Raw genomic sequence first — 14,368 nt, 5'->3', positions numbered from 1 at the left:
GGGTACTGCTGCCTTTAAAGACGTTGTTGGTACAAAGATTCTTCACACACATAATTAAAATAGCAGTTTGCAGTCTCTTTGCCTGCATTCACACATCATGCTTTTTCCAGTACCTAGGTTACAACAGTTAGCCTTATTCAGGGTGGCAGGGAATACATGAGGGCATGCTTTTTAGAAGTCAGGGATTTGGGGGTCCATCTTTGAGACTGGCAACGACAGTTATTGCTCATCATTGGGAGATAAAAAGTTGATTAGGAGCTCTAAGTGTGTGAGTGGGGCTTGCTGAGTTTCACTGGAGGGTAATCTTTCTAGGCTGGTAAATTGGGAACTTGTGAGGTCAGTACCTGTAGGTTTTTCTTCTTGGGGTGAGTTATATTTTCCTAGAGAAGAAGGCTCCTCCATGGAGGGTGAAGGCCAAGCTGCTAGTGTTGTGGGATCTTATTGGAGCAAGAAGGTTGGGAAATCTTACCATTTACTTTTTATTTGTTCATGTAATCTTCTATATTTACTGTGGCACCTTGCCTTCACATGTATCTGATGTCATTTTGCCAGAGATCTATGCTTTACCTTTTTCAGACAATAAACTTCCTTCCACCAGGGCTAGTAAGAGTTGCCCTTGGACTTTTCATCAATCCTCCTTATTTCAGCTCCTCCTCTACCTTTACTTTCAGAGGTATCTGGTGCTCAGAGCTCAATTCCTAAGCTCTTTGGAGGTGCTGCAAATAGAAATTGAGCTGATTCTCCGTTCTCCCCTCTGGTGGCTTAGAATTCAATTTTCTGGTGTCTGCTCTTCATTTAGCATTTAGTTTTTTTTTTTTTTTTTTTGGCGGTACACGGGCCTCTCACTGTTGTGGCCTCTCCTGTTGCGGAGCACAGGCTCCGGAAGCGCAGGCTCATTGGCCATGGCTCACGGGCCCAGCCGCTTCGCGGCATGTGGGATCTTCCCGGACCGGGGCACGAACTCATGTCCCCTGCCTCGGCAGGCGTACTCTCAACCACTGTGCCACCAGGGAAGCCCAGCATTTAGTATTTTTAAAAAATATTTATTTATTTATTTGGCTGTGCTGGGTCTTAGTTGCAGCACCCAGGATCTTCGTTGCCGCATGCGGGATCTTCATTGCCTCATGAAGCCCCCGGCTTCTTTCTTTAAGCATAATATTTTTGAGGTTCATCTATGGCATAGCACATGCCAGTAATGCCAGTAGTTCATTATTATTATTTCCTCCTTCTGCTTGCCTTTGGTTTGGGTCGCTCTTTGTTTTCTGGATTTTTTAATTGAACCTGTGATTATTGATTTGAGAGCTTCATTCTTTTCTAATATAGGCATTTAAAGCTCTACATTTCCCTCTAAGCACTGCTTTATCTGCATCTCATATGTTATGTTTAATTTTCGTTCAAATCAAAATACTTGCTAATTTTCCTTGAAATTTCTTCTTTGACCCATGGATTGTTTAGAAATGTGTTGTTTAATTTCTACATATTTGTAGATTCCCAAAGTTTGCTACTATCATTGCTTTCTAATTTGTTTTCTTTGTGGTTGGAAAACATACTTTGTATGGTTTGAATCCTTATTTTATTTTATTTTTAAGTACTTATTTTATTTACTTATTTGGTTGTGCTGGGTTTTATTTGTGGCAGGTGGGCTCCTTAGTTGTGGCTCACCAGCTCCTTTAGTTGCGGCATGTGTGCTCCTTAATTGCGGCACGTGGTCTCCTTAGTTGCAACTTGCAGGCTCCTTAGTTGTGGCACGTATGTGGGATCTAGTTCCCTGACCAGGGATCGAAACCGGGCCCCCTGAATTGGGAGCGTGGAATCTTAACCACTGCACCACCAGGGAAGTCCTGGTAATCCTTTTAAATTTATTAATTCTTGTTTTATAGCCTAGCCTATGCTCTATTCTGGATAATGTTCCATGTGGGATTCAAATAAATGTGTATTCTGTTCTTTTGGGGTGGTCAGATGTTCTACAGATATCTGTGAGGTCTAGTTGGTTTATAGTATTGTTGAAGTCTTCTATTTCATTGTTGATATTCTCTCTAGTTGTTTTGTCCTTTGTGGAATATTGAAGTCTCTAATTATTATTGTTGCATTATCTAGTTTTCCCTTCAGTTCTGTCCATTTGTGCTGCATCTATTTGGAACTTTGTTGTTAGGTGCATATATGTTTATAAGTGTTATATCCTCTTGATGGATTGACCCTTATATCATTATAAAATGTCAATATTTGTCTCTTGTAACAATTTCTGCCTTTGAGTCTGTTTTCTCTAATATTAGTATAGCCACTCCAGCTCTCTTTCAGTTAGATTTTTAAACTGAACTTTATATTATTTATTTGAGATCTTTGTTCTTTTCTAATGTTGGTATTTAAAGCTATAAATTTCCTGTAAACACTGCTTTATTTGTATCTCTTTTCATCCTCTTACTTTCAGTTTAATTTTGTCTTTGAATCTAAAGTTTGTTTTACTTGGAAAACATTTTTTTATCCATTCTGCCAATACCTGCCTTTTGATTTTCATTCAGATTAATGCTAATGTAATTTCAATAGAATACAGAAACTTTGTTCCTATACAGCTCCATTCTCTCCTCCTCCTTTGTGATAATATTGTCATACAAATTACATTTTTATATATTATAAGCTCATCATCACTGTTTTATAATTATTTCTCTATGTAGTTGTTTTAAAATGAGATAGGAGAAGAAAAGAATTACAATAAATGTATTTATACTGTCTTTTATAATTATGTTTGTAGTTACCTTTACTGGTGCTGTGTATTTCATGTGGATTTGAGTAACTGCCTAGTATCCTTTCATCATTTCAGCTTTGTTATTTTTTGTAAGGCAAGTCCATTAGCAATAAATTTGCAGATTTTGTTTATCTGAACTTTAAGTTCCCTTTTATTTCTGAAGGATAATTTTGCGGGCTGTAGAATTCTTGCTTAATAGTCTTTCTTTCAGCACTTTGAATGTGTTATTCTACTGCCTTCTGGTCTCCATGGTTTGTGATAAGAAGTCATCTGATAATCTCATTGAGGATTGCTTATATGTGATGAGTTGTTTTTCTTTCATTGCTTTTAAAATTTTCTTGTTATCTTTCGCTTTTTAACAGTTTGCCTATGATGGATCTCTTTGAACTCATTCTACTTGGAGTTCATTGAGCTTCATGGATTTGTAGATTAATGTTTTTCATCAAATTGGGGAAGTTTTTGGCCATTATTTTTTCAAACATTCTACACTCTCTAGCACTCCTTTCTTTCTGAGATTTTCTTTATGCGTATGCTGTGAATTTTGATGGTATCCCACAGGTCTCTGCGACTCTGGCCAGCTTTCTTCATTCCTTTTTCTTTCTGTTCCTCAGACTGGATAATCTCAGTTGTTACCTATCTTCAGGTTTGCTTATTCTTTGTTCTGCCATCTTAAATCTGCTGTTAAGACCTTCCAGTTAATTTTTCAGTTTGATTATTGTGCTTTTCAACTCCAGAATTTTTTTTATTTATTTTTATAATTTGTATCCCTTTATTAATAATTTCCATCTGTTATGATATCACTGTCATACTTTTCTTTAATTCTTTAGGCATAACTTCCTTTAGTTCTTTGAACTTATTTATAATAGCTGATTTAAAGTCTTTGTCTAGTAAGTCCAGTATCTGGACTTGCTGTTGCTTTGTGTGTTCTGCAATTTTTTTGTGAAAACTGCCCATTTTAGATAATATAAGGTGGTCTGGAAATCAGATTCTCCCTTCTACCCAGGTTTTGTTATTGTTCCTTTTTGTATTTTTAGTGACTTTCCTAACTAATTCTGTAAGTCTGTATTCCCTGTAGTGTATGGCCACTGAAGTCTCCTCTGTTAGCTTAGAGGTCAGCTAATAATACGACAGAGATTTCCTTAAGTGCATTGATCTAAGAAGCCTTCTACCCTTTGCCAAGAGGTTATATGTGTGTGTTAAGACAAACCTGAAATGCTCATGTGGTTTGGATTACATGTCTGCCTTAGCCTTTAGTGCCTGCTTGCACAAAGCCTTAACAGTGAGTCAGAAGTGAAAAAAAAGGCCTTCTCAGTCCTTTACTATGCATGCACACAGCCTTACACATGTGTATAGTCTTCTAGCTTCCCGGAATTATGTCAGAATTTTTGAGAGCCCTCTATGGACATCTCATTCCCCAGATCTTCCTTTTAAACTTTTGGCTGGGCTCTTGTTTACCCAGTGATATCACAGCTATAATAAGCTGTGATGTTAAACAATTGCAAGTGACTATTTTTGACAAATATCCTGGGGTAGGGCTTCTTCTGTAGAGCAAACTGCATGACTGGTCAGATAGCCACGATACCCTGCCAGCGTGGCTCTGTGCTCTGAAGTCAGGGCTTTTTGAGGTGCTCAAAATCCAGTCTTCCCTCTTCAGTGGGTGTGACACTGCTGCTTTTCACAGCTGTCATAGTTGCAGGGCTGCTTGTTTTTAAGACTGTTGTGTAAGTAGGTGTTGGGAGTGAGCCCAGTTAAAACGCCAGAAATCCTGCTGTTCTTACCAAGGCTCAGCAGGGTTTCTTTAATTAATACTCTTTAGATTGTGGCAAGCCTTTGGTTAATTTTCAAGGTTTCAGACAACTTGATTTGGAAAAATTTGCAACTACTTCCAATGCTCCTATGGAGGAACAGATTTATGGAGGTTGTTACTTGGCCCTTCTTGAGATACTTCCTGGATTATTCCTTTTGAAAAGAATTCTCTTGTCATTTTTATAGAATCTCAGGAAGGAAATGAAAGGAGACAAATGTGTTTAGTCTGTCATCTTTACCCAGAAGTCTATGGCTTTTTTTAAAAGTTTGAAAACCACTGCTCTGTTTGATGAGGCGGTTAGTTGCATTTCACTTAGTATTTTATAGTTATTTGCATTGACTTGGAAAATAAAAGTTTGGGTTGGGACCAGATCCAGTTTTACCAAGAAGTAAATGAAGCTTAAGTTTCAGGGCCCCTCACTTGTGTCTTTCAAAGACCTGCAGGGACCATAGTGATGTGTTGATTATGGTCATAGGATTTTGTAAAATTTACCAAGGCAAGATTTTTGTTTTTCCTAAAGAGCCCCCTCCATCCCCACCCCCACCGAATAATTTAAGCTCAGGCACCACAAAACTTGGACTCATTCCAAACAAGATATATATATATATATATATATATATATATATATATATACACACACACACACACACATATGCATACTTTTAGTGATTTTAGTGATTGTAGTATTATCTAGAACAGTGGTTCTCAAACTTTAATATGTCTACACATCACCAATAAGTCTTTTGAACTCCAAGTACGTGTCAGTGTTTCTGGGGTAGGCCTAATACTGTGCCTTTCTACCAATCTCCCATGTGTTGTTGATTTTGCTTGTGCATGGACCACACTTTGAATAGTAAGGATCACCTTTCCTTTAAAGGTAAGAGGGTTTTGAACACAAAGAAAGACATTGGTTTGAAGGAGTGTTATCCTCCTTTCCTGAACTTTAGATGTTAGGAGAGATAAAGACAGGGACAGCTCAGAGGCAGTCAACAGAGAACCCCCACACTTCATTGTTTTTCAATGGTTTCCTGAGATCCAGCTCTCAAAATTATGTTCCCATACAACAATTTTGTTTTTCACTTTCAGTACAGTATTCAATAAATTACATGAGAAATTCAACACTTTATTACAAAATAGCCTTTGTGTTAGATGATTTTGCCCAATTGTAGGCTAATGTAGGTGTTCTGAGTGCATTTAGGGTAGGCTAGGCTAAGCTATGATGTTCAGTAGTTTAGGTGTATTAAGTGCATTTTCAACTTATAGTATTTTCAACTTATGATGGGTTTATTGGGATGTAACTCCATCATAACTCAAGGAAGATCTGTAGTTTTCCTTTGTTTTTTAGGATCTTACATGGTTCATTCACTGATTGCATTTGCTTTTAGAATTGGAGTTTAATGAAGAAAAACTTTAATATGATCTACTGATCCTTTGTCTTCATTAAAGGAAACTGTGTTATCTTACAAAAATATTTCCTCTTTTCTTTGTTTTCAGGTTGATGCTGTAAACGATATGGTCACCGAACAGGCGACAAAGAATGCCCTTTTTTTATCAAAGGCAACCAAAAGTTAGAACAGTTCAGAGTAGTAAGTAGAACCCCACTATATCAATTTACATTTATCAGAGATAGTGAATATCAGTTGATTAGGTACTAACAGTGAACTGCAAATTCACACAAAATACATTCCCAGAAGTCATTTGGCCAAAGTATCTGGTGTTAACTACATATGTGTTAAATTACAGGCGTACCTCAGAGATGTTGCAGGTTTGGTTCTAGCAATATCTAGAACCTCAATAAAGCAAATATCACAATATAGTGAATGACATGAATTTTTAAATTTCCCAACACATATAAAAGTCATGTTTACTCTATGCGGTATTCTGTTAAATGTGCAATAGCATTCTGTCTAAAAAAATAAAGTACATAACTTAATTTAAAATACTTTCTTGCTAAAGAATGCTAACCATCATCTGAGCCTTCAGAGAGTTGTAGTACTAACATCAAAGATCACTGATCACAGATCGCCCTAACAAATGTAATTATAATGAAAAGTTTGAAATATTGTGAGAATTACCAAAATGTGACACAGTGACATGGTGTGAGCAAATACTGTTGGAAAAATGATGCTGATATACTTGCTCAATACAGTTGCCACAAACCTTCAATTTGTAAAAAACGTAGTACCTGCCAAGTACAATAAAGTGAAGTGCAGTAAAATGAGGCGTGCCTGTACAGTTGTGTGACAGATTAGTTCTTTTTTTTTTTTTTTTTTTTTGACAGATTAGTTCTTAACAAAAAAATTCTCATTAAGGTGTTATTCGCTTATACCTTGGGGATAGTGATTTTATTTCTGAAGCAGACATTGTTATTTATTCAATCACTTTTTTTTAACTTATTGTATAAAAAAATCATGTTTCATAACTAAAATGAGGATTTTAGTTTTCCAGGCTTTACCTGAAGATTATATGTCTTTAAACTATAAGCTAGAAGTGTATATATAAATTATATTTGCTCTTTACATGACAGTAAAATTATCTTTTCCTCACCTTATTTTAACAGAGTCATTTCCCAGGGGTGTAAATTCTCCATTCAGTAACTGCTTCTGTCAAGTGAAATATGTAGCTGTCTGGATGTACTGAGGTTATCAACATATATCAAACTGGAGTCAACAGACATTCTCCAGTTTTTGTTTTTGTTTTTTTAATTTTATTTTTTGGCTGCGTTGGGTCTTCATTGCTGTGCACGGGCTTTCTCTAGTTGTGGTCAGCAGGGGGCTACTCTTCGTTGTGGTGCACAGGCTTCTTATTGCAGTGGCTTCTCTTTGTTGCAGAGCATGGGCTCTAGGCACACGGGCTTCAGTAGTTGCAGCATGCAGCCTCAGTAGTTGTAGCTCGCAGGCTCTCGAGTGCAGGCTCAGTAATTGTGGTGCGTGGGCTTAGTTGCTCTGTGGCATGTGGGATCTTCCCAGACCAGGGATCGAACCTGTGTCCCCTGCGTTGGCAGGTGGATTCTTAACCACTGCGCCACCAGGGAAGCCCCATTCTCCAGTTTTTAAGACATTTTAAGATGTTGTGTTTTCATTTTAATAATCTGAAATAACTTATTTTGGATCAATCGTTTTACTTTTAGGTGGAATGACAATTTCTACAGATACTATAGAACATAGTTTGGTGATAAATCTCAAAAACTTTAAACATACTCATTTTGACTCAGAAATCCCACTTTAATTTACCTTAAGGATGTAAGAGAACATTAATATATACACAATTCTTTATGTATGTATAAGGATAGCTTTCATTATTATTTATGTAGTTAGAAAAATGGGAGCTAAAGAAAAATAGGAAACACCTTAACAGTCCAATATATCAACAGAAATTACTGTAACAGAAATTATTTAGCCATTAGGAATTGTGTTTTAGAAGAATGTGTAATATCATGGGAAAATGTTTATGAAAACACAACTGAAAAGTAATAGAGTTTTATATATAAATGGTATGATTATAATTTTTCATAAATTATGAATAACAATTTAAAAAGACCAGAGACTTCCCTGGTGGTCCAGTGGTAAAGAATCCGCCTTCCAATGCAGGGGATGCGGGTTTGATCCCTGGTCAGGGAGCTAAGATCCCACATGCCGCAGGGCAACTAAGCCTGCGCACTGCAACTACTGAGCCCACGTGCCTCAACTAGAGAGAGAAAAACCTGCACACCACCACTAGAGAGAAGCCCGTGCACCACAACAAGAGATCCTGCATGCCGCAACTGAAAATCCCACATGCCTCAACGAAGATCTCATGTGCCGCAACTAAGAGCCAATGCAGGACTTCCCTGGTGGTGCAGTGGTTAAGAATCCGCCTGCCAATGCAGGGGACATGGGTTCAATCCCTGGTCCAGGAAGATCCCACATGCCATGGAGCAGCTAAGCCTGTGCGCCACAACTACTGAGCCTGTGCTTTAGAGCCCGCGAGCCACAACTACTGAAGCCCTAGTGCCTAGAACCCATGCAGCGCAGTGAAGAGTAGCCCCCACTCGCCGCAACTCGAGAGAGCAGCAACGAAGACCCGATTAAGCCAAAAATAAATTTAAAAAAAAAAGACCCAATGCGGCCAATAAATAAAAAGAGAGACCAAGGAATTCCCTGGTGGTCCAGTGGTTAGGACTCGGCGCTTTCATTGCCGTGGGTGCAGGTTCAATCCCTGGTCAGAGAACTGAGATTCCACAAGCTGTGTGGTACAGCCAAAAAAAAAAAAAAAGAAAAAGAGAGACCGAATGTTAATATTACTGTTATCCCTGGGTAATGAAGTGGTAGATTTTTTTAAAAAACTTAATTTTCTGATAATATCTAAAATTTCTGTAATAAACATTTATTCTTTTTTAAAATGAGATAATTCAAATACCATAACATTTCCCATACGTGTTCTTACTTTTAAGTAATTCAAATCATTTAAAATTATCTGTACCTCCAGTATACTTCCATACTTTGTTTGGGATACTTATATATTTTTGCATACCTATAAATGTTTCATTGTTATATATAATTTTATAATTCACTTGTTTTTCTTAATACTATTTCTTGATCATGTATCCACATAAAACAAAGAGAATTGCCTCAATATTTCTTCCTTGAATAGTTTTTCATGATTCTGCCATCGTTTAATTCTTTATAAAGGATATTTAAATTGTATACTGTATTTTTCTCTTTTTTAAAAATAGTTATTTATTTATTTATTTTGGCTGTGCTGGATCTTAGTTGCGGCACACGGGATCTTCGTTACAGCATGTGGGATCTTTAGTTGTGGCATGCAGACTCTTAGTTGTGGCATGCACGTGGGATCTAGTTTCCTGACCAGGGATTGAACCCGGGCCCCCTGAATTGGGAATGTGGAGTCTTATCCACCAGACCACCAGGGAAGTCCCTCTTTTTTTGACCACTCTGCGTGGCTTGCGGGATCCTAGTTCCCCGATCAGGCATCGAACCCAGGCCCTCCGCAATGAAAGCCTGGAGGCCTAACCACTGGGGAATTCCCTTCTGTATTTTTCTAATTGGAAAATTATTTTTACAGCTTCAGGGAGTTTGCAGTTCTGGTGACCCTTAGGAAGGATTAGAATGTTTGAACAACTAAACTGGAAAAGAATAACTGGCTTTTAGTAACAGGGATTTAATGTTTAATTAACTAACAACCCATGAAGCCTAACCCAACCTTAACCTTTTCTCACCCTTAAGGCACATGAAGATCCCATGTATGACATCATACGAGAGAATAAAAGACATGAAAAGGATGTAAGGTGAGGTTGTCCTGATGATAACAATATCCTCTTAAAGTCCGAAATTATATAAAGTTGGAAACAACCATTCCAATATTAGAGAAATGGTTTAATAAATATGGTATTTTAATTGTGAAATGTTAGGAGAGCAGGAGTAATCCCTGAAGAGGCCAATATGTGGGGAATGAGCAGGACAGCCTGTTCTACTTGGGTTAACTTAAAGCAGTGGGCTTTGGGACTTCCCTGGTGGCACAGTGGTTAAGATGCAGGGGACATGGGTTCGATCCCTGGTCCAGGAAGATCCCACATTCCATGGAGCAACTAAGTCTGTGCACCACAACTACTGAAGCCCGCGTGCCTAGATCCCGTGCTCCGCAACAAGAGAAGCCACCGCAGTGAGAAGCCCGTGCGCCACAACGAAGAGTAGCCCCCTCTCTCTGCAACTAGAGAAAGCCTGCACGCGGCAACGAAGACCCAGTGCAGCCAAAAATAAATAAATAAATTTTAAAAAGAACCGTTATTAAAATTTATTTAAAAAAAAAAAAAGCAGTGGGCTTCGCCGGCCTACATTCTGTGGTCCATCAGTTAAGCCTGTTATCTCCCTTGACTTGTGGTTTTTCTGCCCAGCTTACCCAAAAGAACCTCAAACCAAACTCCTCCTCCTCTGTTCTGATTTCCAGACTGCTGAGCCCATAAAGCTGTCAATCAAATTCCTTCATCCTAAAACCTCTTTCCTCAAACTCAGTACTCTCTACTATTAAGGAAGTCAAAAGAAGCCACCAGACCTCCCTTTACAGAGGTATCTTATCAGCCTGCCATCATGGTCGTGGTAGGCGAAATTGTAAAACAGCCCCAAGGTTTCCTACCCAAACCTATAGAACTGTTACTTTAAGGGATTTTACTCCCATGATTAGATTATGTTAAAAGATGGTTTGGCCTTTTAAGGGTGACTGTTTGGGTGATCTGAACCAAATCACATGAGATTTTTCTTTTTTTAATAAATTTGTTTTATTTTTTTTTATTTTTGGCTGCGTTGGGTCTTTGTTGCTGTGTGTGGGCTTTCTCTAGTTGCGGCGAGCGGGGGCTACTCTTTGTTGCGGTGCCCTGGCTTCTCTTGTTGTGGAGCACGGGCTCTAGGCGTGCGGGCTTCAGTAGTTGTGGCACACGGGCTTAGTTGCTCCACGGCATGTGGGATCTTCCTGGACCAGGGCTCGAACCCGTGTCCCCTGCGTTGGTAGGCGGGTTCTTAACCACTGCGCCACCAGGGATGCCCTCGCATGAAAATTTTAAAACCAGAGTTTTTTTCCTGGCAGGTAGCAAAGTATGGCAGTGGTTCCCACGGAGATTTCTGCTCCAGTAAGTTTTGACTCTGTATCTGCCCATCTCTCCAATTTTTGGGTCAGCGGTTTGCCCTGTGACCTCAATTCTCTGATAGATTTAGGAAGATCTGATGATTAGTTTGTTCGGCTTTTTACTTGTTAGGACAGAGTGAAGACTTCTAATCTCTTTACATGCCAGACCAGAGACGGGAAGTTGATGGATATTGCTTTAAGCCACTACATTTGTGGTAATTAGTTCCTGCCCACATCTGGAAAATTCGTGAGGGCAGAGACCATCTCGTTTCATGTTGTAGTCTCACCTTCCAACACAATGTGTCACGCATGGTGGTGTTCAATGGGAATTTATTAAAAGTATGGTTACATTTTCCATTTGGAACATGATTTGGAAGTTATAGTGGATGCTGTATTGTGCCACTTGTATTTGCCTCCTAACCCCTACACCTGACTTCAGGACTGAAGTATTTATTCTCCCAACTGCTGGTTAACAGCTGACTTCAGGTAACAGTTGCAAATGACCTCCACTTTCCAGGGATTGGTTGTTCTCGCTTGAAGAGAGCTACGCTATCCAAGGCCACGCCTCATTTCCAGGGGCATCCTGCATCACAGTGACTGGTCTATGCAGGGGTGTAAGATGTAGCCTCTTGCCCCAACTGGGACAATTCTGCAGGGTCATTACAGCTCATGAGCTCTCAGTGGGATTGGCCAAGGCCTTTGTTGTGCCTGCATCACACCCAAACTCCTGCTTAATCATGCTTTGTCCCCTCAGAGATGTTATTCCCTAAAGCACTCCCCATTCAATTTCTTGCACCCAAATCTCCATCTCAGACTCTGGTCCTAAGGAACTCAACCTGCCACAGAGGTAAGATGGCAGGGAAGAAGAAGGGTAGGTGTGGTCAGGAATTATCGTTCATTTTAGACTCCATTTTCCAAATTTATACTTGGCTTTTCATCTCCCCTCTAGGGTAAAGGCGAGACTGGGAAGGATTACGGAACAGGAAAACGTTCATTGGTACTCTCCTCTGTCTTTGTGCTTCCTCTTCCATATACTGGCATTATCAGTTTCCCCACCTTCTAGGGTCCAACCCACAAGGCCCAATTTGTTAATCTAATTAACACTAAGCCATTCATTCACAAATACCTGAATATATATGATGTCCCAGGATCTATACTCTTCCATGGGGATACTGCATTGGCTACACTAATCCATGGCCCTAAGGAATGAATACATGGTCTCCTTTGATGAGGGTAAGAATGTCACAAGTCTCATCTGTCATGTCATGAAATGGGCTATGAAAGTTAAGACACAGGTGCTACTAGAACACATAGGAGTGTCACATAATCCAGCCTTGGGTGGGGATAGGAGTGAGAGGTGTTTTCCTGGAGTATCTAAACAAAATCTTTAAGTAGGGGTTAGATAAAGTCATAGGTCTCGTAAGACCAGCCTTGGAAACACTATCATCTTTTGCTTTTCATCTGAAAAAATGTAGCGCTTAATCACTGTTTACCATCTCCTTAATCCATTTTGAGGGATACCTGGTTAATACAGGGAGTTAAAGGACATTTTTCTATAGGACATTTTCATCACAGGGTTACTTAGAAGCAGCATTGAGCGGACACATTGATATGTATCAAAATACTGTCCATACTGTCACCCAGAAAGCCTTTCTTGGAGGCACCCCCATCCTCTCACATATGCTCTGTTCTTTCAAATAACCGTGGGAAAGCCTCCAATCACATAAAAATCTTTTTAGCACATAGTCACAGACCTAACCTGCACCATTTATTGGGAGATTGGTTCTACAAATTGACCACCTAGGTCCTAGGTTCTTAGTATAAAGATCTTTTGTTTCCTAAAGCTTCCTTTATTCCTAAGGAGTCTACACTAGTTGAAAGCATAAAACATATGATTCTACAGGCCACCACTGGAAATATCCATCAGTGGACCTACTGTGTTCCTGGCCTCCATTTATAAACAATGAGTTGGCATCCTTTCCGTCTTCAAGATGGTTCCTCTTTGTGGGGAATGCTTAATCTTTTTATTTTGTCCTCAAATCCACCATCCTTTTCTCCTTATCTAAAGGTCCTTGGAGATTACAAGACAAAACTATTCATGACAGATGGTGCTGTCATGAGTGATGTGGCCACTATGAGAGAAGAAAATGCTTAAGAATCACACACTTTTGCAATTCAATTTATTTGCTGTTTTACAACTTATATTTCCAAAGGCTTTACAATGTCACATTTTCTTGTTTTTTGATACAATGCTTTAATAGTTCAGTCAAGAGAGATATATGATGCAATATTTAGCTCTTCCTTGAAGCTGGAACTCAGCAATTTATTTCCTGTGAAATAATAATGGAATACATTTCCTTAAATTGGCGTGTAACAGACTCAAGATGTTATACAGAGAATCATTACCAATATCTGTAGTTTCCATTTTTAGGATAAAGCCAAAGGTCTTGACATTTTGCCTGAGCTTAGTTATCAGTCTTCCCTTTATGACCACTGCAGGGCAGAAATGGCCTTTAAGGGGCCATCAAGCCACTGCTCCAGGACCAGGGGTTGAGGTGAGGCAGGGTTACCCAATGCCAAGACTCTGTGTAGGGAAGCCTGTCAAGCTACTGCCCCTTAAGGGAGATGCTAAGCTTCCAGTACCCAGCTCTAAGCTGGGACACTAAGAGTGACACTGCCAGGATCCCTTACAAAATCCCATTTTAACCCACGACATACTACCATTAACAGATCGGGAGTTAAGTGTGAAAGCCAGCTTAAAAATAACATTCCACAGAATTGAAAGGCTTTGGCTCTAATCCTGTCAGGTAGGGCCTTCTTTACAAGGTATGTCTGTTACCTGGGTAGAACTCTGCCGTTTGTCATTGCCCATAAGCAGTGTTAGCTTTGAAGGGCAGACCAGGCACCAAGTAGGAAACCCCAAACAAATAAAGTCCAAAAAGCAAATCATAAGACGAACTGGACACAGGACACATAACCAACCTCTAGAGCTGCTGCGTATTTCCTAAACTTTATAGCATCTGCCTCGAATCTCTGTTACTTTGTAGGGGAACTTGGTTTTTGATCTCTCACAGTTACCTGAGGGAAGAAGTGATTCATACATTAAATAATCCAAATTGCTTAAAAACCAAAAGGAAAAAATAAATCAAAAACACATCTTTCAAGAAATTGACCTGTTTTTCATGATACTATTCTATATC

At 39.2% G+C, this 14,368-nt stretch overlaps 1 protein-coding gene across 1 annotated transcript in view; it reads left to right on the top strand.

Annotated features, from left to right (window-relative positions):
• LOC137228712 (uncharacterized) overlaps positions 1 to 14,368 on the top strand; it is a 68,881-nt gene that overhangs the window by 9,749 nt on the left and 44,764 nt on the right. Inside the window, exon 5 of the mRNA XM_067745596.1 lies at positions 9,776 to 9,837. Coding sequence (XP_067601697.1) covers positions 9,776 to 9,837 — 62 coding nt within the window. The remainder of the gene's footprint in view (positions 1 to 9,775; positions 9,838 to 14,368) is intronic.

The sequence above is a fragment of the Pseudorca crassidens genome, chromosome 8 (genome assembly GCF_039906515.1).
Source record: "Pseudorca crassidens isolate mPseCra1 chromosome 8, mPseCra1.hap1, whole genome shotgun sequence".
In the NCBI taxonomy this organism is placed as follows: Eukaryota; Metazoa; Chordata; class Mammalia; order Artiodactyla; family Delphinidae; genus Pseudorca; species Pseudorca crassidens.
This window is presented reverse-complemented; position numbering and strand designations above follow the sequence as displayed.